Source organism: Mobula birostris, chromosome 6 (assembly GCF_030028105.1).
Source record: "Mobula birostris isolate sMobBir1 chromosome 6, sMobBir1.hap1, whole genome shotgun sequence".
Lineage (NCBI taxonomy): Eukaryota > Metazoa > Chordata > Chondrichthyes > Myliobatiformes > Myliobatidae > Mobula > Mobula birostris.
This window is the reverse complement of record NC_092375.1, coordinates 154,551,069-154,574,485: the sequence shown is the minus strand read 5'-3', so window position 1 is coordinate 154,574,485 and position 23,417 is coordinate 154,551,069. Positions and strand designations below refer to the sequence as shown.

Below are 23,417 nucleotides of genomic sequence, written 5' to 3'. Positions count from 1 at the left end.
GTAGTGTAGTGAAGTGTTTGGGTCGTTCACTTTCATAGAAGGAATAAAGGCATAGACTAGTTTCTAAACAGGAAGAAAAATTCAAAAACAAGAGGTTCAATGTAAATTAATTATCAAAGTACATATGTATCACCATATATAACCCAAAGATTTATTTTCTTGTGGGCATACTCATAAAATCCAATAACCAGAATAGAATGAATGAATGTCCAACAGGGCGGACAACTGGTGTGCAAAAACAACAGTAAACTGCAAATACAATAAGAAAGGAAAATAAATAAATAAATAGATAGATACATAGATATAGATAGATAGATACAGCAGAACATGAGATGAAGAGTCTTTGAAAGTGCATCCATAGATTGTGGGAACATTTCAATGATGGGGAAAGTGAAGTTATCCCATCTAGTTCAAAAGCCTGATGGTTGAGGGATAATAAATTATCCTTAATGTGGTGGTGTGAGTCCTGAGGCTCCTGTACCTTATTTCTACTGGCATTTGCGATAAGTGAGTATGACCTGGGTGGTGGGGGTCCCTGATTATGGATGCTGCTTTCCTGAGACAATGCTCTGTGTAAATCTGCTCGACTGTGGAGAGGGCTTTACCCGTGACAGACTGTGCCGTATCCATCGTATCCATTACTTTTGAAGGATGTTCCATATCAAGCCAGTCAATATACTCTCCATCACACACCTATAGAATTTGCTGAAGTTTTAGATATCATGCAAACTCTGAAGGAAGTAGAGGCACTGCTGTGCTTTCTTTGTAATTACACTTACTGTATATGCTGTGCCCAGGACAGGTCCCCTGAAATAAATACAGCAAGGAATTTAAACACACTGCAATGCCTTCCTCCTCCTCCAGCCCTTTATCTCTTTCACCAATCGACTTCCCAGCTCTTCACCTCCTCCCGCTTTCCCAGCTTCACCTATCACCTACCACCTTGCACGTCTTCTTCCACTCCCCGCACGGTCTTACTCCAACTTCTCATCTTTTTTTCCGGTTCTTATGAAGGGTCTTGGCCCGAAATGTTGACTGTTTATTAATTTCCGTCGACGCTGCCTGGCTTGCTGAGTCTCTCCAGCGCTTTCTGCGTGTTGCTTTGGATTTCCAGCACCTGCAGATTTTCTTGTGTTTGTGAATTTAAACATACTGACCCACTCTGCCTCTGATCCCCAATGAGGACCAGGCCCGGTTTCCTTCCCTTGAAGTCAATAATCAGCTCCTTGGTCTTGCTAACATTGAGTGAGAGGTTGTGTGGCACCATTCAGCCAGATTTTCAACCTCCCTCCTATATTCTGGTTTATCTCTACCTTTGATTTGGCCTATGTTGGTGTCGTCTGCAAACTTAAATACAGCATTGGAGCTGTGCTTAGCCATACAGTGATAATTGTAAAGCAAGTACAGTAAGGGGCTAAGCACACAGGCTTGGGGTGCACCTGCACTCATGGAGATTATGGAGGAGCTATTGTTACCAATCCGAACTGACTGGGATCTGCAAGTGAGGGAATTGAGGATCCAATTACATAAAGATGGTTGAGGCCAAGGTCTTGATGCTTACTGAATAGTTTTGAGGGGACGATAGTATTGAATACTGAGCTATAGTTCATAAACAGAACCCTGCTGTAAGCATCTTTGCTGTGTAGATGTTCCAGGGTTGAGTGAAGAGCTAATGAACCAGCATCTGCTGTGGCAACACTTGTGCCGGTGGGCAATTTGGAGCGGATCCCAGTCGCTTCTCAGGCAGGGCTGATATGCTTCATGACAAACCTTTCAAAACACATCATCACTGTGGACGTAAGTGAGTCAGGCTACCACGTTCAGGGAGTTGGGAGTTGGGAGTCTTTGCGTAGGATTCCTAAGGGTTAACTTGCAGGTTGAATCAGTGGTAAGGAAGGCAAAATGCAATGATTTATCTAATTATTTAGCGATACAGTGTGGAATAGGCCCTTCTGGCCCTTTGAGCCACGATGCCCTAGCAACCCCGGACAAGCCTGATTAACCCTACCTAAAACAAACCAGTGAAGATCTGTAGATCCTGGAAAGCCAAGCAGCACATGCAAAATGCTGGAGGAACTCAACAGGGTATAGAAAAGAGTAAACGGTCGACGTTTCAGGCTGAGACACTTCTTCAGGGCTGGAGAAAAAAAATGAGCAGTCAGAGTTAGAAGGCGGGGAGAGGGGAGGAAGAAACACAAGGTGAAAGGTGAAACTGGGAGGTGGGAGGGGTGAGATTCAGAGTTGGGAAGTCAACTGGTGAAAGAGATACAGGGCTGGAGAAGGGGGAGCCCAACAGGAGAGGACAGACGGCCATGCAACAAAGGGAAGGGGAGGAGAACCAAAGGGAGCTGATGGGCAGGTTAGGAGATAAGGTGAGAGAGGGAAATGGGAATGGGGAATGGTGAATATGAATAAATCGATGTTCATGCCATCATTTTGGAGGCTACCCAGATGGAATATAAGGAGTTGATCCCCTAACCTGAGTGTGGCTTCATTGTGTCAGTAAGTGAGGCCATGGACTGACCCAGTAGAATGGAAATGGGCAGTGGAATTAAAATGGGTAGCCCCTGGGATATCCCGCTTTTTCTGGTGAATGGAGCAGAGCTGCTTGGCGAAGCAGTCTCCCAATCTATGCCGGGTCTCCTTGCACTTGTTCTGCTTGCAAGGTTAAGTGCCAGGAGAGAGATCAGTGGAAACCCTAATTAAATCACATGAAAATTTATAATGATCAATTAACCTACTAACTGGTATGTCTTTAGACAGCGGGAGGACCCCTGAGCACTTGGGGAAAGCTCACGCATTCCATGGGGAGAACTCCTTACAGAATGGCCTTGGAATTGAACTGTAATTGAACTAACTGTTATGCTACTGTGGTGCCTGTGCTACAGATGCAAAACAAACGTTAGCATGCATTTCAAAAGGAGTAGAGAATGCTATGCTGAGGCTTGATGAGGCATTGGTCAGACTGCACTTGGAGAATTGTGAGCAGTTCTGTGCCCCTTATCTAAGGAAAGGTATGCTAACATTGGAGTGTCCAGGGGACGTTTACAAGAATAATCCTGGGAATAACAGGGTTAATGACCGAGGAGGATTTGATGGCGCTGGGCTTGTACTGTCTAGAAGGATAATTGGGGATCTTCTTGAAACCTGCTGAACTTTCTCCCCAGATCATCTATCATCTCATCCTCTCCAAGCTCCTATTTAGCAAACTCAACTTTGAGCTCTACAAAACCAGTTTCCTCAACAGCCCCTACTGACCTTATCCACATCCTTATAATCAGCTATTGCATATCTTTTCTGCACACCCCCAGTGTATGCTTGATAAAAGTTTAGAAATTTGGGCAGCATTTGGGTTATTGTTATATAATGTATGTTTCCCAGGCACTTCACTCTCAGAAGGATGTCAAAGCTTTCAGAGAGTTTTCAGATGAGATTGATAAGAATGGTAGCAGGGTTAATTAGACAATGACATGAAGAGATTGGAGAAGATGAAGTTGCTTTCTTTAAAAGACAGATAAAATTATGAGAAGGTTTTTGATTGGGGTGTTCAAAATCAAGAAGGCATTTGATTGAGTAAAAAGGTAGAGATAGCTTGCAGTGTTATGTGGCTTTTAAACCATTGGACATTGATTTAAGGTGACTTCCAAAAAAAAAGGAAACATTATTTTACACAGGATATTTTGTACTCTGAAATGCACAGCTGGAAAGCCGATTCATCCAAAAGTGTAATTATTCGGAAAACATCTGCACAACCTTGAGAAAAGGATTAGGGAGGAGCATCAACTAGCAAGGTCTTTCGAAGAGCCAAGGCACTGCAATGGAACAGCCACCTCCCGTACTGTCTAGCTTCCAAACATTTCCCAAAACTTTAAACTTTGTGTGTGAAAGTGGGGCGAAGTACACACTCGTACTCTTCCAGCCCTGAAAAGATTTCTCACGCACTGTGATGAAGTTAAATTTAGAAAAAAATGCAGGGACTCACGTGATTTATCCCTTTCTATACAATTGCACGTTGCTTTCCCAGTGCCCTGACTAAATTTCTGTAAGTAATAAACTGAGAGAAACCAACCACACAATTCTATTACTACAAGATCAAAGGAAAAGTTGCTTCTCTGACGTTTTGTAATACAGCGTAAACATGATGACCCATACAGGATGTTAAAGTGCAAATAAATCTGCAGCTTTCAGCATTACTATTGGCTCATAAAGTCTCAGCAGACAGACGATGAAACGAATAGCTTTGTCTTTAGGTGTCACACCTACTCTATACATGGTTTTCAGATGGCTTATGCCCTGAGAAATGTACCTGTTCAATTATAGTTCAAACCCACCCCACCATAGCCAATCTGAGCCTGTGACCAAACAAGAGAAAGTCTGCAAATCCGAGCCACACACACAAGATGCTGGAGGAACTCAGCAGGCCAGGCAGCATCTATGGGAAAAAGTACAGTCGACGATTTGGCCGAAACCCTTTGGCAGGACTGAAGAAGCTGAGGAGTAGATTTGAAAGGTGGGGGTAGGGGAGAGAGAAGCACCAGGCGATAGGTGAAACTTGGGGGGAGGGGAAGAGGTGAAACAGAGCTAGGAAGTTGATTGGTGAAAGAGACAGAAGGCCATGGAAAAAAAGAAAAGGTGGGGTTGGAGCGCCAGAGGAAGGCGATGGGCGGGCAAAGAGGTAACATGAGAGAGGGACAAGGGGATGGGAAATGGTGAAGGTGGGTGGAAGGCATTACTGAAAGTTTGAGAAATCTCTCCGTTCCCCCCCCCGCCCTTTTCTTTCTTCCATGGCTTTCTGCCTCTTTCACCAACTTCCCCTCATCCCTCCCCCTCCAAGTTTCACCTATTGCCTGGCGTTCCCCTCTCCCCTCCCCCCACGGTTCAAATCTACTACTCAGCTTTTTTTTTCCTCCAGTCCTGCTGAAGGGTTTTGGACCGAAACATTGACTGTAGTTTTTCCCATAGATGCTGCCAGGCCTGCTGAGTTTCAATAGACAATAGGTGCAGGAGTAGGCCATTCAGCCCTTCGAGGCAGCACCACCATTCACTGTGATCATGGCTGATCATCCACCATCAGTACCCTTTGCACAGCATCTTGTGTGTGTTGCTGAGCCTATGGACTCATAGTTTGTGTCATGATCAAACTGACCCAACCAGGCCATCCCCATAAATATAATAATCTCAGACAAGCTGTTGACGGGACGTATTGTCTATTCTTTATTTTCCTTTGAGCGCCTGCCTCTTGTTGAAAGAGCATTGGAGGTGGAGAAGTCAGACTATTTAACAATGGTTGAGGTTGGGATGGCTAGGTCTTTATTCATGAAGTATTGAGCCAGGGTGGCAAAATCCCCGATGAAGCAAACAGTTTGGAACAAGATGTACATCCAGCCCAGGTAGCTAGGTCCAGCTGGGTTTGAGATGGGGGACAAGGAGCAAATCATATTGCATTCTAACATTCACAGCTTATACTTTTAAACTGGCTAGGGGACACTGTCTTACAGTATTAAATATAATAGTAATCCAAACTGACATGCAGGACTTCATTATCTTTATCTCACAATCTTGTTTGTCCCTATTTTTCTCATCATGAGCCCCCTTCACCTATCATTTTTTTTTGTTTCATTTCAGCAGGGCATTTAATGAATTCTGTAAATGTGAACTAATTTGTAAATAGCTCTCTATCCCAGTAATCCACCCTCCTAGTACAGATATTTCTTCCCTAAGACCTCCCTTTTCACATGGCTACATTAACTCCCCACTATATGCTCTTATTCTGATGGCAAATGCAAGGTTGTTGCTGTAACTTCACTTAACCAGTTGACATATCTCGCTGCTGTACGCCTCCTCAACATCTGCTGAGATTTTTGTCACCTGCGAAATGTCCTTGTATATCTAAAAGTTTTATGAGCAGTCCGCAGAACATCTCCTTATACCACTGGGGTCATCTTGGAAAAGAAGTGCCCTTGAACAGAAAAACCTACAAAAAGTAGTTGATACAGCCCAGACCCATCGCAGGTAAAGCCCTCCCCAACATTGAGCACATCTACAAGGAGCGCCATTGTAGGAAAACAGTATCTATCAAGGACCTCCACCCCGCCCCCCCCCCACTATACAGGCTATGCTCTCTTCTCACTGCTGCTATCAGGAAGGAGGTAGGTACAGGAACCTCAGGACCCACACCACCAAGTTAAGGAATAGTTATTACCCCTCAACAATCTGGCTCTTGAATCAGAGGGGATAACTTCACTCACTCCAATACTATACTGTTCTCATAACCTATGGACTTACCGTCAAGGCTTCTTCATCTCACGTTCTTGATATTTATTGCTTAATTATTTATTACCACTATTTTGTTTGTTATTTTTCATTTCGTATTTGTACAGTGATTGTCTCTCCATCTCATTATGTGCAGTTTTTCATTGACTCTATTGTTTTTCTTTGCATTTACTGTGAATACCCGCATAAAAATGAACCTCAGGGTAGTATGTGGTGACATATACGTAGTTCGATGATAAATTTACTTCGAACTTTTCCCTCACATATCTGTGAATATCCTGCCACCGTTTGCAGAATCAGGTTTAATATCACTGGCACATGTTGTGAAATTTATTAAGTGGCAGCAGTACATTTCAATATGTAATAATAAAAAGTATAAATTATAATATATAGTGTATAAATTATAGTAAATATAGTGTAAATTATTATATTAAATTTAATAAGTAGTGCAAAAAGAGAAAGAAAAATAATGAGATAGTGTTCATGCATTCAATGTCCATTCAGAAATCTGGTGGCAGAGGGGAAGAAGCTATTTTTGAATCACTGAGTGTGCGCCTTCAGACTCCTAGATCTCTTCCACGATAGTAGCAATGAGAAGAGAGCATGCCCTGGATGATGGGAGGTCCTTAATGACGAGTGCCATCTTTTTGAATGTCTTGGATGCTGGGGAGGCTAGTGTCACGATGGAGTTTACAACTTTCTGCAGTTTATTTCAATCCTGTGCCGTAGCCTCCTCAAACACCACTCCCCCCAATACCAGATGGCGATGCAGCCAGTTAGAATGCTCTCCACAATATATCTGTAGAAATTTGTGAGTATCTTTGGTGACATACCAAATCTCCTCAAACTCCTAATGAAATACAGGTGGCATTGTGCCTCCTTTGTAACTGCATCGATATGTTGGACCCAGGATAGATCCTCAGAGATGCTGACACCCACAAAATTGAAATTGCTCACCCTTTCCACTTCTGATCCCTTGGAGGACTGGAGAACTACAAAAAATATCGCATTTCTTTATCCAGAACAGCATAAAAGCAATGTCATGTACAAGATGAGGGTGGGAAATGTAACACTTTAAATAATCAAACCCTCTGATGTTCTGAAAGTACAACATTGCTCTCATAGTTTTACAGTGAAACAAGAACAGATTATAGCTTTCCCAGAAACTGCAATTTAGTTAATGCACAATCCTGACAGAACGTCTTTCAAAAGGGTGTACTCTCATGAGGCAATAAGCCATGATGGTGTACCTGGCCAAGTACTTAAAATGTGTGCAGAATAATAGGCTGTAGTGTGCAACGACACATTCAATCTCAGTGCTGCAGGTGGGAAGCAGTCTGAGCTTCCCACCTGTTTCACAAGGGCAGCAATCATACTGATGCCCAAGAAGAGCAGGGTGAACTGCCTTAATAGCACTCACATTCTCCATAATGAAGTGCTTTGACGGGTTGATTATGGCTAAAATTAACTCCTGCTTGAGTAAGGACCTGGATCTGCTGCATTTGCCTACTGCCACAACAGGTCCACAGTGCTTGCAATCTCACTGGCTCTCCACTGGGCTTTGAACGACCTGGACTACAGCAAAACATACATCAGGCTGCTGTTTATCAGTTACAGCTTGGCATTCAACACCATCACTCCCTCAGTATTAGTCAACAAGCTACTAAACCTGGGCCACTGTAGCTGGATCTTCGACTTCCTTATCAGAAGCCCACAGTCTATATGGATCAGTGGTAATATCTCCCCCTTGTACGGGCACAGCTCAAGGATGCATGCTTAGCCCACTGCTCTACACGCCTGTGTAGCTAAGCACAGCTCAAACAACATCTATTAAATTTGCAGGCAAGAAGAATCTCTGATGGTGATGGGGAAGCGTACAGCAGTGAGATACATCAGCTGGTTGACCGATGTTGCAGCAACAACCTCATCCTCACCTTCAGCAAGACCAAGGAATTGATTGTGGAGTTCGGGAAGAGGAAGTCAGGGCAACATGTAATAATTCTATAGTGGAAAGGGTGAGCAGCTTCAGGTTCCTGGGTGTCAACATCCTGAAGGATCAGGCCTGGGCTCAACACACTGATGCAATTGCAAAGGCAGGCAGGCCAGCAGCTCTACTTTAGTAGGAGCTTGAATCGATTTGGTATGTGAAAAAAGACTTGCAAATTTCTGTACTGGATGGTGGAGAGCATTCTGACTGATTACATTGCAGCCTGGCATGGGGCTCCAATGCACAGGATCAGAAGAGGCTGCAAATGGATGTAGTCTCAGCCGGCTTCATCACAGGCATACCCCTCCCTGTGATCAGGGGCATTTTCAAGTGGAGATGTCTCAAGATGGCACATCATGAAAGACCATTACCAGACATGCCCCCTTCTTGTTACTACTCTCAAGGAGGAAGTACAGGAGCCTGAAAACCCACACTCAATGATTTAGGAACAGCTTCTTCCTCTCTGCCATCAGATTTCTGAATGGTCCAACACCACCACCTCAGGATTCCCTTCTTTCTGCACCATTTATTTTGTTGTTTATTGTAATTTTATGCCTTTGCACTGTACTGCTGCTGCAAAACAACAGATTTCACATCATAAGAGAGTGATATTCTGAAAGCTGTATCCTGGTTTGACAGTGTGTGTATGTCAGCCAACAGTCTATTAAGGAAACACTGCGTTGTCGTACTTTCCACCATTCAAAGATAGGGACCAGTGGCCAAACCCTTCCCTAAGGTATCATCACCATCAGACTCAGAATGCTTAGAACAAAAGTCAATTAACCTCAGGAACAGGCACAACCTCCAAAAAGACTAAGTGTGAACATGACGTGATTGTAGGAATGTAGTCGTTACAGCACAGAAGGAAGTCACTTGACTTATCAGTTGCGGGGCAGCTCTCTCTGGAGCAGTCGAGTCAGCTCCACCCTCCCACTCTCTTCCCTTAGCTCCAAGCATGCCTTTGAACATTTCCTTTATCCAATACATGTTTTTTTTGGGGGGGGGGAAGAAATGACAAATCTGTGCAATATTATTAATTTTCCATTTCCATGACATCAACAGCAAGGAACAAGCAGCTAGTATCCACTTTCAATTCTTTTTATTTACCTTTCAAGCTTGGCTACAATGATCTCTTTTTTTTTGGCTTTAATTTTGCTTAATACAAACAGAAGAACAAAGGGTGTGTTCACCAAGCAATATATTGTATGTGAAGACAATTAGAAAGGATAGTTATTGTGGTAAATTCATTTCATAAACCTTTGCCTCAATCAGCAATAAAAGGTGAGGGAAGATGAAAATCATCCAGGTTATAAAGCCGTGAAATGACAGCACTTGGCATCAGTGTAGCTAGATTGTTAAATCCGTTCGGGGAGTGGAGCACATTTCTTTTTCAGTCAAAAAGTTTCCTTCATTCGTTTTCTAAACTTTTTTTTGTAAGAGAATTCGCATGTACATAGTTTACAGATAATGATTTCAAAACAGAGCAATTGGATGTATGAAACAGATACATTTCAAATAATTAATGTTCTAAAGCTTTCATTCATACCTGAGAGTACATAACCCAAGCAACACAATCACTGTTCTAGGGGTTCCGAAGGCACTTGTGTATCCTCATCAATTACACAACTGTTAGACACATACCCTGTTACACTTGCTTTATATCCCACTGTAGTGTTCTATCACCATCCCGCTTTCAACATCCTTCTGTCCCTCTAGCCAAGCTGTGAACTCCTGTGGAGTTACATTAGCTAATAATAACTATTACAAGCACGATATTTGTAAATGAAGGGAGGTTCACTGGGCAATGCTCCAGGTAGTTGGCAATATGGGCAGGGAACATTTAAGCTGTTTGCTGTATTTGCAAAACAGCAGGTTCATCTGGTTCCTCAATATGCAGCTCAATATTCGTTGCCGTGTGTCTTGCTCTCCCTTCTTGTTGGTCTTCGGCTAAGGTCTCCAGCAGGATCTCGGGCTCCTCTGTGCTTTCTGCCTTCATCACAACTCCTCGGCTCTTACTGCTTTCCAACTCAAGTTCCACTTCTTTCATTTCCTCTTCTGCCTTCTCTGCCACCTCTTTAACATCCTCTGCTGCTAGTGTGCCAGGAGAAACTTCCACGTGCAACTCGGGATGCACTTCACCTTCAGCGATACCTGATGCATCTGGTTCCAATGTGACCACTGCGTCGCTGGGGCTTTGTGGAGGTGCCTCCCCGTTCTTAGACTTTTTGACCTTGAAAGTCATGGGCATTACTTTAAAGCTGGAGGGCTTACCTGACTGAGATTTCTGTTGACTTGAGCTGAGCGACTTCTTAATCTTCTCTCGTCTCTCTGGAGACACAATCTTTGTGCCAAACTTGTTCATCCTTTTCTCGATATTCTCGCGGGAGAATGCCTTCTTGATGCTGTCAACCTTCTTTAGACTTGACCTCTTGATTTTTGCAGCCCTGGATTGCTCCAGCTTCTCCAACTTCTCCTCATCATGTAATTCCTCATTGTCCTCCAGGTCGTGAATGTCTTCGTCTGAAGAGAGCTCCAGGGAAGGATGGCTAACCTCCACATCTTTGTTCTCATCTGCACATTGTTCCTCCACCGCATCTACTTTGGGCTTTTCAAAAACACTGGCTGGTATCTCCGCTTCATCCTGCAAGGGTTCATCAGGTGCAAAATCAACAGTTGCTCACTACCCCACACACTTAAACAAACTATGACTTTTTAAAAATAAACATTTCATGAAAAAATAAACAGATCCTGCAGATGCTGGAATTCCAGAGGAACACACACAGAAAATGCTGGAGGAACTTAGCAGATCAGGCAGCATCTATGGAGAGGAATGAACAGCTTCGGGATCAGACCCTTCAACAGGAATGGGTAAAGAAACCAGAATTAGGTGGCAGGAGGAGGGGACAGGGTACAAACAGGCAAGGATGGGGGCGCAGAAAAGAGTAGAAGCTGGCAAATAATACTCCTTCTGAGAATCCGAAAACTTTGGTTTCTTTTTAACTGAGCTGCATATATTTATTGAAGAGGCGATTGAACTAGTTTAAAACCTGCTTTAGAAAGGCAGTTCACACAGTCCTTTCCTAAAGGCCTGTGGGAGAATCTTTACCATTGAGACTGCTTGGGGAATTAGAACTGGGCGTTGCCGATGGCACAAATACGACGGGGTGGGGGTGGGGGTTTAATAAAACTGGTGAGTAAAACCTACTGTAACTGAGATTTTTTTTAAATTTGTGAGTTTGCCCATCCATGTGAATGTGTGAGAACTTCGGAGCCAGTTGTTTGCTCGCCCCCCCCCTCCGGAAATGATGCAAATCACAGTGGAAACGGGAGTTTTGAACTCCACACTGATAAACGATGATTGGAAGAGACTGAACACTATCCAAACATCTAGTTAGTCTTCAGCATTACAAACTGGAAGACCGCCAATAATGAAAGATAAAATAAGCGGTCATTTGTTTTAATTAGTCTTCATTTATAGTTTACTTTTGTAGCGTTGACTTCGTCTATGGTGACCCTGAATCTTTCCCCCCTCATTTGCAGGCGCTCTCCTTTCAGGTTAATGGTCTGCATTAATCTAAACCCTGATGTTTTATTTAACTTTAGCTCTAACTACATGATTTCATTTATGATTTAAAAGCTGTGGTGATTAAAAGGCTACCCTCGAAAGGCAAGCACAATCGACTGCGCAAGTTGGTTTGTAACTGTTGTCCTCACATCAGGCACTTTAATACGCCTCTTCTTCAAACTCAAACCTGAAGCCTTTATGATCTCCAATAAATTAAAAGCAAAATAAAGCAGGTTTAGGCATCTGATATTAAATAAATGTCGCCCTACAATTCTTAACGTCGGAAATACCAGGGTGGTGACTCATTCTACATTCGCGGGCAAAGAAAAATATGAAAATTTACAACTGGTTTCTCTATGGCCACGTACTACAGAGCGCATTTTCGAAGCTGTTTTGCCAGTGTACTGTTTCAGCTAGGGTGTTTGCACGCAATGGTGCTTTGCATTCCTATTCTGTCCCACCCTAACCGAAAAAAGACGCGAGGATTGCTCCCGGGTCAGAGAGGGGCACAGCGCCACACAAGCACCGCTCCACGCAAATACAGCACGCCCTCTCCCCTACTCTGCAAACCTAAGGGATGTTTTCACTGCACACACCGCGCCCTGTACCTGCTCACAGCAGCAGAGATCAGTCCGCAGTATCACAACACAACACAACCATGCCAACCAGTGTTTAGCGGACATGGGGAGCGCCATGGCTATAGCGCGAGGAGAAATAAACTGAATTCACTATCCTTGTAAAAGCAGAAACCATGCGCAAAGCAACACCATTTTGCAGCCTTCATATATATAAAAGCGGTTTAAACTTGCAAATTAACACAATACTGCTTATCATTTGCGAATGCTTTAAAAAATGCCTGCTTCCGGCTGGACTTGTAAGCAGCTCAAAATTTTAAGAACAGGGCAATTTTTGAAAATGAATGGTTCTGGTCTAGGCGCTGACTGCGGCTCGCTTGGGGAGATGGGTGAAACAATACCTAAGGGGCTGGTTAAGTAGTCAGACCGGTGACAGAGGCGACGGGGTGAGGATCCATCAAACTTCCCAACCATTACCTGGAAGATCAGCACTCGAAAATTGTTCTTCTTTAGGAGCTGTGCCTGGTTGTTCTCTAGCTTCTTCACCTGCCCCGTCTGCTTGTCCAGGCGCTCCCGCATCTCCTTGACATTGGCACTGACTTTGCGCGACTTGTCCAACAGCTTGTTCACCGTGTTGCTGGTGGTGCTATGGCTCTTGGATAGCTTGGTCAGGTCGCTCTGGATGCCCCGCACCGAACTCTCCACTCCGATCTGCCTCTGCTCCATCTTCCTCTGGTTGTCCTGCACCGTGTCCAGCATGTTGACAAGTTTGTCCAGCAGTGCCAGAACGGTGATAGCGTTAACCTGCGAGCCTTCCCGCAGTGCTTCAACCGGCAGCAAGGCGGGAGCCGGGGTCGGAGATACGCTAGAACCCGGGCTGGACGGCGGGCTGGCCTCCGGGCCTCCCTGCACGGCCTCGCTGCTGCTTTTTTCCGCCTGTACTCCGTCTTCTCCCATCTCGGGCGAACTTCACAAACTTTTCGTCTTCTCTAAGCCCTTGCAACTTCTGGACTGGAAGAGAGTTGCAAACTACAGTTTTGCACCTCTCTCTTTCGGTTCAGCACACCACTCTTCTTTCCCCGGAGGCTGTTTTTAGGAACTTTCACAGCCGCCCTGCCAGCGACCTAGTTAAACTCCTTGCTCCTGCCCTGGGTGGGTGTGTACCAGTGGGGCCGGGCTTCTCTCCGGGAGATTATTATTTTTTTCCATAAATGTTATGACAGTTTTGCAAAACGTTCGGAATTTTGCAAAAGCAAATCACAGGCAATCTGGCCCCAGTCCCATTGCTGCCATTGGCTGCGGAGATGGAAAGCGAGGAAGCGTCGATGTGACGCTTTCGCTTCCCCGGACGCCGTTCCCACACCCTTGCTCGTTGAAATGGACAAAATTATGTGAGACCCACAAAGCAGACCGATACCACGCACCTCAGAGACGTTCATATCCACACTACCTCGCTGAAACACAGACCTTCACAAGAACTGATTGCAAAACATAATCATGAGCACTTTAAAAGGTTTATAAATACCTTTCACGAATGTAAAAAAAAAGAACGCAAAATAAATAATTTTCCCCCGAAGATGTGAACAACAATTTATCAGGACCAGTGTATCTGCAGGTCTCCTCTGGGTGGCAGCACACTTCTTGTGGTAAAAAATATGGAAAGAGGGAGGCGCGCCGGGGCGTATTTTGTTCCTGATGTAATCTAATCGGAATAGATGACTGAAAGTACTTGCGCCTTTCAGATTTTCACAGACCATTTGTATTCACCGAGGCGTTGAATTTGACCCGGGATTTGCGGCGGTGAGACTAGAAGAGCCCACGATCACCACGGAAGGAATCTGACAGCAACCTCTAGAACCTGGTTATCAACCGCCACTTTAAATGCTACTCCACTCTTCAAGGGAGAGAGGGAGAAGAAAGGAAATTATAGGCTAGTTAGCTTGATCTCAGTGGCTGGGAAGATGTTGGACTTGATTGTTAAGGATGAGGTTTCAGGGTACTTGGAGGCACATGATAAAATAGGAAAATATCAGCATGGTTTCCATAAAGGAAAATCTGTTTAAATTCTTTGAGGAAGTAACAAGTGGGATAGACAAAGGAGAATCGGTGAATGTGTACTTGGATTTTCAGAAGGCCTTTGATAAAGAGCTGCATATGGGGCTGATTAACAACATAAGAGCCCGTGGTATTACAGGAAAGATACTAGCGTGGATAGAGGATTGGTTGACAGGAGACAAAGACTGGAAATAGGGGGAGCCTTTTCTGATTGGCTGCTGGTGACTAGTGGTGTAGAGGTGGTATTGTGACCACTTCCTTTTATGTTGTATGCCAATGATTTGGATGACAGAACTGATGGTTTTGTGGCCAAGTTTGCAGTTGATAAGAAGATAGATGGCGCCAGGTACTGCTGAGGAAGCAGGGAGGCAGTAGATGGATTTGGACAGATTAGAAGAATGGGCAAAGAAGTGGCAAATGGAATACAGTGCCAGGAAGTGTATGGACATGTACTTTGGTAGAAGAGGGGAAAAAAAAGACTTCTTTATTTGGGGAGAAAGTTAAAAAATCTGAGGTGCAAAGGGACTTGGCTGTCCTCGTGTAGGATTTTCTAAAGTCTAATTTGCAGGTTGAGTCGGTGGTGAGGAAGGCAAATGCAATGTTAGCATTCATTTTGATAGGACTAGAATATAAAAGCAGGGATGTAATGCTGAGACTTTATAAAGCATTAATGAGGCCTCATTTGGAGTATTGTGAGCAGTTTTGGCCCCCTTATTTAAAGATGCGCTGAAATTGGAGAGGGTTCAGAAGACGTTCACATAATGATTCCAAGAATGAAAGGCTTATTGTATGAGGGGTGAACGATGGCTCTGGCCTTTGCTTGCTTTAATTTAGAAGATGGATCATTGGGGACCTGAGTCACTCCAACCACAAACTGTTCCATCTGCTACCATCGGGAAATGGTACCAGAGCATAATAGCCAGGACCAACAGACTCCCGGACAGCTTCCTCCACCAGATCATCAGACTGGTTAATTCATGCTGACACAACTGTATTTCTATGTTATATTGACTGTCCTGTTGTACATACTATTTATTATACATTACTATAATTTGCACATTGCACATTTAGGTGGAGACTTAATGTAAAGATTTTTACCCCTCATGTATATGAAGGATGCAAGTAATAAACTAAATTCAATTCAATATTATAGTCCTCTTGAAATGAATACTAACATTGAATTTACCTTCCTTACCACTGACTCAACCTAGAAATTAACCTGTAGAGACTCATGTACAAGAACTCTCAAGTCCCTTTGCACCTCTGATTTCTGTATTTTCTCCATTTAGAAAATAATATATGCCTTTATTGATTCTACCAAAATACATGACTATTTCTTGACTTCTTTCACTGTATTCCATCTGTCATTTCTTTGACCAATCTCAAAGTCCTTCTGCAGACAGACACCCAGCTGCCTCAACATTATCTGCTCCTCCACCTATCTTTGTATCGTCTGCAAAATGGATTTGCCATCAATTCACAAAGCCATCAATTCCGTCATCAAAATTGTTGACTTACAACGTAAAAAGAAGCAGCCACAACGCGGACCCCTACGCAACACCTCTAGTCATCGGCATCCAACCAATTTATTCTGACACTTTGCCTTCTGCCAGTCAGAGGATTTTCTATCCATGCTAGTGATGTGAGCCCCTCCGTTGGTCAGGATCAGCTATGGATACACAAAACGGGGCAGTATAATATGGAGGGCAAGCTATTCCCCATGTAGCAGGCTCCCCCTCTCCATGCAGCTGATGAATCCAAAGGAATGGCAGAGATCGACACATTTTGGCACCAGTAGCATTACGGAGGTTGCCAGTCGGCATTGAACTCAATATTGAACTGCCTTAGGGACTCTATTTCTGTATTTTTCCTTGGGGTTTACTCCAAAAGCCTTCCCAATAAGTGGGTATAGCTGCAAGGCAGTGGAGACTTGAGATCAGAGTTTTCCTTCTCTTAGATGAGCTGCCAACCACAGCTGATAGGCCCCATCTGCTCGAAGCAACTGCTTTTAAGGCACCAGTAACCCACTTTTGCCCCTTCTCCTGTCAGCAGAAACAGCTCCACCGGGTTTAGTAGCTAAGCCACACATGAAGACCAGGAGCTGGATTTGGTTGCCAAAGGCTATTTGAAAATGCATTCTATTGGGAGCATTTAATAGGTAGTGGGAGCTTATCCCCACTAGCACCCCCGGCTATAACAACCTTAAGGAACCATGCTAATATCTTTCCTATAATACTATGAGCTCTTATCTTGTAAAGCAGTCTCATGTGTAGCATCTTGTCAAAGGCCTTCTGAAAATCCAAGTAAACAACATACACTGACCCTTCTTTGTCTATCCTGCCGATTATTTCCACAAGAATAGCGAACTTGTCAGGCAAGATTTTCCCTTAAGGAAACCATGCTAACTTTGGCTTATTTTATCATGTTCCTCCAAGACTCCAAATCCTCATCCTTAAAGGTGCACATATCAGGATGCTCTTTATCAACTACAGTTCAGCATTCAATATCATCTTCCCCTCAAAACTAATTAATAAGCTTTAAGATCTTGACCTCTATACCTCCTTGTGCAGTTGGATTCTTGATTTCCTCACTTGTAGACCCCAGTGAGTTTGGATCAGCAAAAACATCTTCTCCATGATCTCCATCAGCACAGGTGCACCATACGCCTGTGAGCCTAGCCCCATGCTCTATTTGCTCGACATGGCTAAGCACAGCTCCAATGCAATATTCAAGTTGCTGATGATACCACTGTCATAGGCCAAATCAAATGTGGCAACAAAAGAGCATATAGGATGGAGATTGAAAATCTGGCTGAGTAGAGCCATGACAACCTCTCACTCAATGTCAGCAAGACCAAGGAGCGGAGTACTGACTTTAGAAGGAGAAAATCAGAGGTCCTTGAGCCAGTGCTCATTGAAGGATCAGAGGTAGACAAGGTCAGCATCTTTAAATTCCTTGGTGTTATTACTTTGGAGGACCTATCCTAGGCCCAGTATGTAAGTGCAATTATTTCCTTAGAGTTTGTGAAGATTTGGCATGACATCTAAAACTTTACAAACTTCTGTAGATGTGTGTTTGAGAGTATATTGACTGGCTGTATCACAGCCTAATATGGAAATACCAATCCTCTTGAACAGAAAATCCTACAAAAAGTAGTAGAATCAGCCCAGTCCATCACAGGTAAAGCCCTCCCACCATTGAGCACATCTACATGAAACGTTGCTGTAGGAAAGCAACATCCATCATGAGGGAAAATCACAAACAAGAGAAAGTCTGCAGATGTTGGAAATCCCAGCAACACACACAAATTGCTGGAGGAACTCAGCAGGCCAGGCAGCATCTATGGAAAAAAGTACAGTTGACATTTCAGGCCAAAACCCTTTGGCAGGACTGGCAAAAAAATGCTGAGGAGTAGATTTGAAAGGTGGGAGGGAGGGGAGAGAGAAACACCAGGCAATAGGTGACACTTGGAGGGGGAGGGATGAAGCAAAGAGCTGGGAAGTTGATTGGTGAAAGAGACAGAAGGCCATGGAAGAAAGAAGGGGGGTGGTGGGAAGGAGCACCAGAGAGAGGAGATGAGCAGGCAAGGAGATAACATGAGAGAGGGACAAGGGGATAGGAAGTGGTGGTGGTGGGGGGGGGGGTGTGTGGAGGCATTACTGGAAGTTTGAGAAATCGATGTTCATGCCATCAGGTTGGAGGCTACCCAAACGGAACATAAGGTGTTGTTCTTCCAACCTAAATGTAGCCTTTTCCCAACAGTGGAGGAGACCATGGATGGAATGGGAATGGGAAGTGGAATTAAAATGGGTGGCCACTGGGAGATCCCACTTGTTCTGGCCAATATAACATAGATGCTAGGCGAAGTGGTCTCCCAGTCTATGTGGGGTCTCACTGATATCCTATTATTTATTATGATTTCATTTTTTTTGTATTTGCCGTTTGTTGTTTTTTGCACACTGTTTCAATGCCCAAGTTGGTGTGGTCTTTCATTGATTCTATTGTGGCTATTATTTTATTATGGATTTATTGAGTATGCCCGCAAGGAAGTGAATATATGGTGACATATACGTACTTTAATACTAAATCTACTTTGGACTAATAATGAACTCTAACATCTTCTCAACAACTTAAGTCAGGGTAATTGGACTATAACATTCTTTCTTTTGCTTCCTCCTTTCTTAGAGTGGAGTGCCATTTGAAAATTTCCAGTTCTTTGGAACAGCGCGTCTCTGGTTCACTGCGATCCAGCGGGAAATTAAGGGATCCAGCGCGAACTCCTGTCTGCAAACACTTCCCCAGACTGTGGCGCTAGAAACCTGCTCTTGGTAGATTCGCAACCCGAGAAAATCTGCAGATGCTGGAAGTCGAGGGCAAACACACACAAACTGCTGGACGAACTCAGCAGGTCCGGCAGAATCTATGGAAATGAATAAACAGTCGACGTTCGGGCCGAGATCCTTCATCAGGTTGGATGGTAGATTCAGCGGGCTACGCACTGCTACAGAAGTTCGTCGAAAGGATTGAATTTTGGACGCGGCGCGCAGTAAACCAAAATTACCATTTCGCGGAATGGTTTAACAGACTGGGGATAAACATCCAAGAGTAGGCATTTACGAACTGTCCTGCCGAAAAAAATCATGTTGCAAATGCTGCTTTGTTTATGAAGTGTTAGGTCTAATGAATACGATTGCTACTAATGCTTTGTAATTATTTGCCATTAAGGCACGTGACTGATGTTTTATACGTTAAGACACTTTTGTATTAATGTGTTAATTGCCCTTATTAGGGATAAGGTTTTTTTTGACATTCAGTAAACGCACAAAACAATAGAAAATAAATGGATTTCTGTGCCTGACCTGTTTGAACTTGCTGCCTTTCGTGATAATACGCATTGGTATTGGCTGATTATTGTCAGCGAAACGTTTTTGTTTGAGTGCTACGCAGAGGGATCATTCCATACGTAACTATGTCGAGGTAGTAAAAAGGAGAATGGAATGCAGAATATATTTACAGACAAAGTGCCGTGTGGATACACAAAGAAAGTGCAAATGCACAGGGCAGACTGGGAGATCACGAGTTCATCTTTTAAAGTATGAAAGCTCCATTCAAGAGTCTGAACAGCGGGATGGAATCTCTCCTCGTGGTACGCGTTCTCTAGCTTCGGTATCTTCTACGAAAAGGGAGAAAATGACCTGTGTTTGTGTATCCCTGATTATTACGTTGGCGGCTTTCCCAACGCAGCGGGGAAGTAGGGGTCAGCGACCCTAGCTGTAACTACATCCAGACCAATCACTGGAGAGAAGGATGGTTTTTGCGATGGGCTGAGCTGTGTTCACAACTCTTCAATTTCATGCAGACTTGGGCAGAGTAGTTGCCGTGTGTGATGCATCGGGATAGGATACTTGCTATGGTGTATCCATAAAAATTATGAATCATTAAGGACATGAAGGCAGATGCAATTTTTAGCATTCATTTCCGGAAGACTAGAATATAAAAGAAAAGATGTAATGATCAGGCTTTATGAGGCCATTGGTCATTCTGCATTTGGAGTATTGTCAGCAGTCTTGTGCCCTATACCTAAGAAAGGATGTTCTGGCATTGGAGGTTGGCATTAGGCAGATGTACGTGACCATGTTGGTTTCTTCCAGGTGTTCTAGTTTCCTCCCACAGTTCAGACATAGTGGTTGGTAGGTTAATTAGCCATTGTAAATAGTCCTGTGATGAGGCAAGGGTTAAATTGGGGGATTGCTGGGCGGAGTGGTCAGAGAGACAGAAGGGCCTATTCCACATCATATTCAAAAAACAGAATTACATAAAGAAACCAAGCTATCGCACATTTCCACATAAATCATCCTCGTCGATATTTTTCATTGCATGAGCCAGGTATTTACACAGTAACACCAGAACACGGCTTCAAAAACTAAACGGCAGTAAAAGATTTCTACAACTGCCATCAGATAAGATCATCCCTATTACCCCCCTCACGACCTTTTACACGTACAAACATGTAAGGAATGTGTACTTGTCTATGAATACTCTGTTGGTTTCCAAGTCTCGTGGTTATCAGCTGTTAGATAAACAATGAGCAGAATTTTCCTCATTAGCAATGTTTGCGGTTGGCTGGTTAATCATTTCATTGGCACTGCTTTGCAGTTAACTATATGTGACCAATTGTTCTGAACGGTTTTCTTTGGACCTGCATAAACAATTTTTTTTGAAGCACATGGTACTTTAACAATGATACTACTCTTCTAAGGTGATTTGACAGGTTTCATCATTTCTAGTTTAAAGCAATGTTGATGTATTAATATCAGCACCAACCAGCAAATGAGTAAAAACTGTTCCTACTAATATCATGTACAGTGGTATGCAAAAGTTTGGGCACCCCGGTCAAAATTTCTGTTACTGTGAATAGCTAAGCGAGTAAACGATGAACTGATTTCCAAAAGGCATAAAGTTAAAGATGACACATTTCCTGAATATCTTAAGCAAGAAAACTTTTTTATTTCCATCTCTTACAGTTTCAAAATAATAAAAAAGGAAAAGGGCCCGAAGCAAAAGTTTGGGCACCCTGCCTGGCAGTACTTAGTAAGACCCCCTTTGGCAAGTATCACAGCTTGTAGCCAGCTAAGAGTCTTTCAATTTTTGTTTCGCCCATTCTTCCTGGCAAAAGGCTTCTAGTTCTGTGAAATTCTTGGGCCGTCTTGCATGCACTGCCCTTTTGAGGTCTTTCCACAGATTCTCGATGATGTTTAGGTCAGGGGACTGTGAGGGCCATGGCAAACCTTCAGCTTGCGCCTCTTGAGGTAGTCCATTGTGGATTTTGAGGTGTGTTTAGGATCATTATCCTGTTGTAGAAACCATCCTCTTTTCATCTTTGGTTTTTTTTTTGCAGACGGTGTGATGTTTACTTCCAGAATTTGCCGGTATTTAATTGAATTTATTCTTTCCTCTACCAGTAAATGTTCCCCATGCCACTGGCCGTAACACAAGCCCAAAGCATGATCGATTCACCCCCGTGCTTAACAGTTGGAGAGGGGTTCTTTTCATGAAATTCTGCACCCTTTTGTCTCCAAACATATCTTTGCTCGTTGTGGCCAAAAAGTTCTATTCAAAAGGTTCAAAGGAACATCTAAGCATCCTGATGCATTTTGGAAACAAGTCCTGTGCACTGATGAATTTAAAATAGAACTTTTTGGCCGCAATGAGCAAACGTATGTTTGGAGAAAAAAGGGTGCAGAATTTCATGAAAAGGACACCTCTCCAACTGTTAAGCACGGGGGTGGATCGATCATGCTTTGGGCTTGTGTTGCAGCCAGTGGCACGGGGAATGTTTCACTGGTAGAGGGAAGAATGAATTCAATTAAGTACCAGCATATTCTGGAGCGTAGAAGAATGAGGGGAGATTTGATAGAGGTATACAAAATTATGATGGGTATAGATAGAGTGAATGCAAGCAGGCTTTTTCCACTGAGGCAAGGGGAGAAAAAAACCAGAGGACATGGGTTAAGGGTGAAGGGGGAAAAGTTTAAAGGGAACATTGAGGGGGGGCTTCTTCAGACAGAGAGTGGTGGGAGTGTGGAATGAGCTGCCAGACGAGATGGTAAATGCGGGTTCTTTTTTTAACATTTAAGAATAAATTGGACAGATACATGGATGGGAGGTAAATGGAGGGATATTGTCCGTGTACAGGTCAGTGGGACTAGGCAGAAAATGGTTCGGCACAGCCAAGAAGGGCCAAAAGGCCTGCTTCTGTGCTGTAGTTTTTCTATGGTTTCTATGGTTTCAAATGTCACACCGTCTGTAAAAAAGCCGAAGATGAAAAGAGGATGACTTCTACAACAGGATAATGAACCTAAACACACCTCATAATCCACAATGGACTACCTCAAGAGGTGCAGGCTGAAGGTTTTGCCATGACCCTCACAGTCCCCCGACCTAAACATCATCGAGAATCTGTGGATAGAACCTCAAAAGAACAATGTATGCAAGACAGTCCAAGAATCTCACAGAGCTGGAAGCCTTTTGCAGGGAAGAATGGGCGAAAATCCCCCAAACAAGAATTGAAAGAATCTTAGCTGGCTACAGAAAGCGTTTACAAGATGTGATACTTGCCAAAAAGAGTGCCATAAGTACTGCCATACAGGGTGTCCAACTTTTGCTTCAGGCGCTTTTCCTTTTTTGTTATTTTGAAACTGTAAAAGATGGAAATAAAAAAAGTTTTCTTGCTTAAAATATTAAAGAAATGTATCATCTTTATGCCTTTTGGAAATCAGTTCATTTTTTACTTGCTTAGCTATTCACAGTAACAGAAATTTTGACCAGAGGTGCCCAAACTTTTGCACGCCACTATATGTTCTATCTATCATCTGTCTTCATCTATGTCCCTATCACTGATGCACCCGAGTGCTTGTATGTGTGTTTGCCTACTTGCTCCAGTGTTTGATGTCTGAGTATATGTCCCTACCTCTTTGTCCCTTCTTTTATGCGTCTGCTTGTCTGCCCCACTGAATAATTGTTTGTGCCTGGGTACTGGCTTGTTTGTCAACACTACTGTGTATTTTATTTGGCTGTACTCCCTGACAGAAAATGTGTATCTGTCCATCTTTGTCATTGATCCCATGTGTTGCCTGCGTAGTCTGTCAATCAGTGTGCGCTTCTCCTTGTCTATTCCTTGACAGGATATGGGCATTGCTGTCAATGCCAGCATTTATGGATCATCCTTAATTTGCCTTAAACAGAAGGAAGTGAAGAGTCAACATTGTTGATGGGTCTGGTGCCATGCAGAATCAGAATCAGGTTTATTATCACTGGCATGTGTTGTGAAATTTGTTAACTTAGCAGCAGCAGATCAATGCAATACATCATATAGAAGAAAAAAACAAAATAAAATAATAGTAATAATAAATAAATTACTGTACATGTACTGTTTGTATATTGAATAGATTAAAAATTGTGC

General features: G+C 43.4%; 1 protein-coding gene across 1 annotated transcript; it reads right to left on the bottom strand.

Moving 5' to 3' along the window:
* Positions 1-9,342: 9,342 nt before the first annotated feature.
* LOC140199482 (caveolae-associated protein 2-like) lies at positions 9,343-13,677 on the bottom strand. Its single transcript, XM_072261648.1, has 2 exons — positions 12,878-13,677; positions 9,343-10,901 (listed from the first exon to the last, which is right to left on the bottom strand). The coding sequence occupies exons 1-2, from the start codon at positions 13,355-13,357 to the stop codon at positions 10,101-10,103; spliced, it is 1,281 nt and encodes a 426-aa protein (XP_072117749.1). The 5' UTR covers positions 13,358-13,677; the 3' UTR covers positions 9,343-10,100.
* Positions 13,678-23,417: the final 9,740 nt, after the last annotated feature.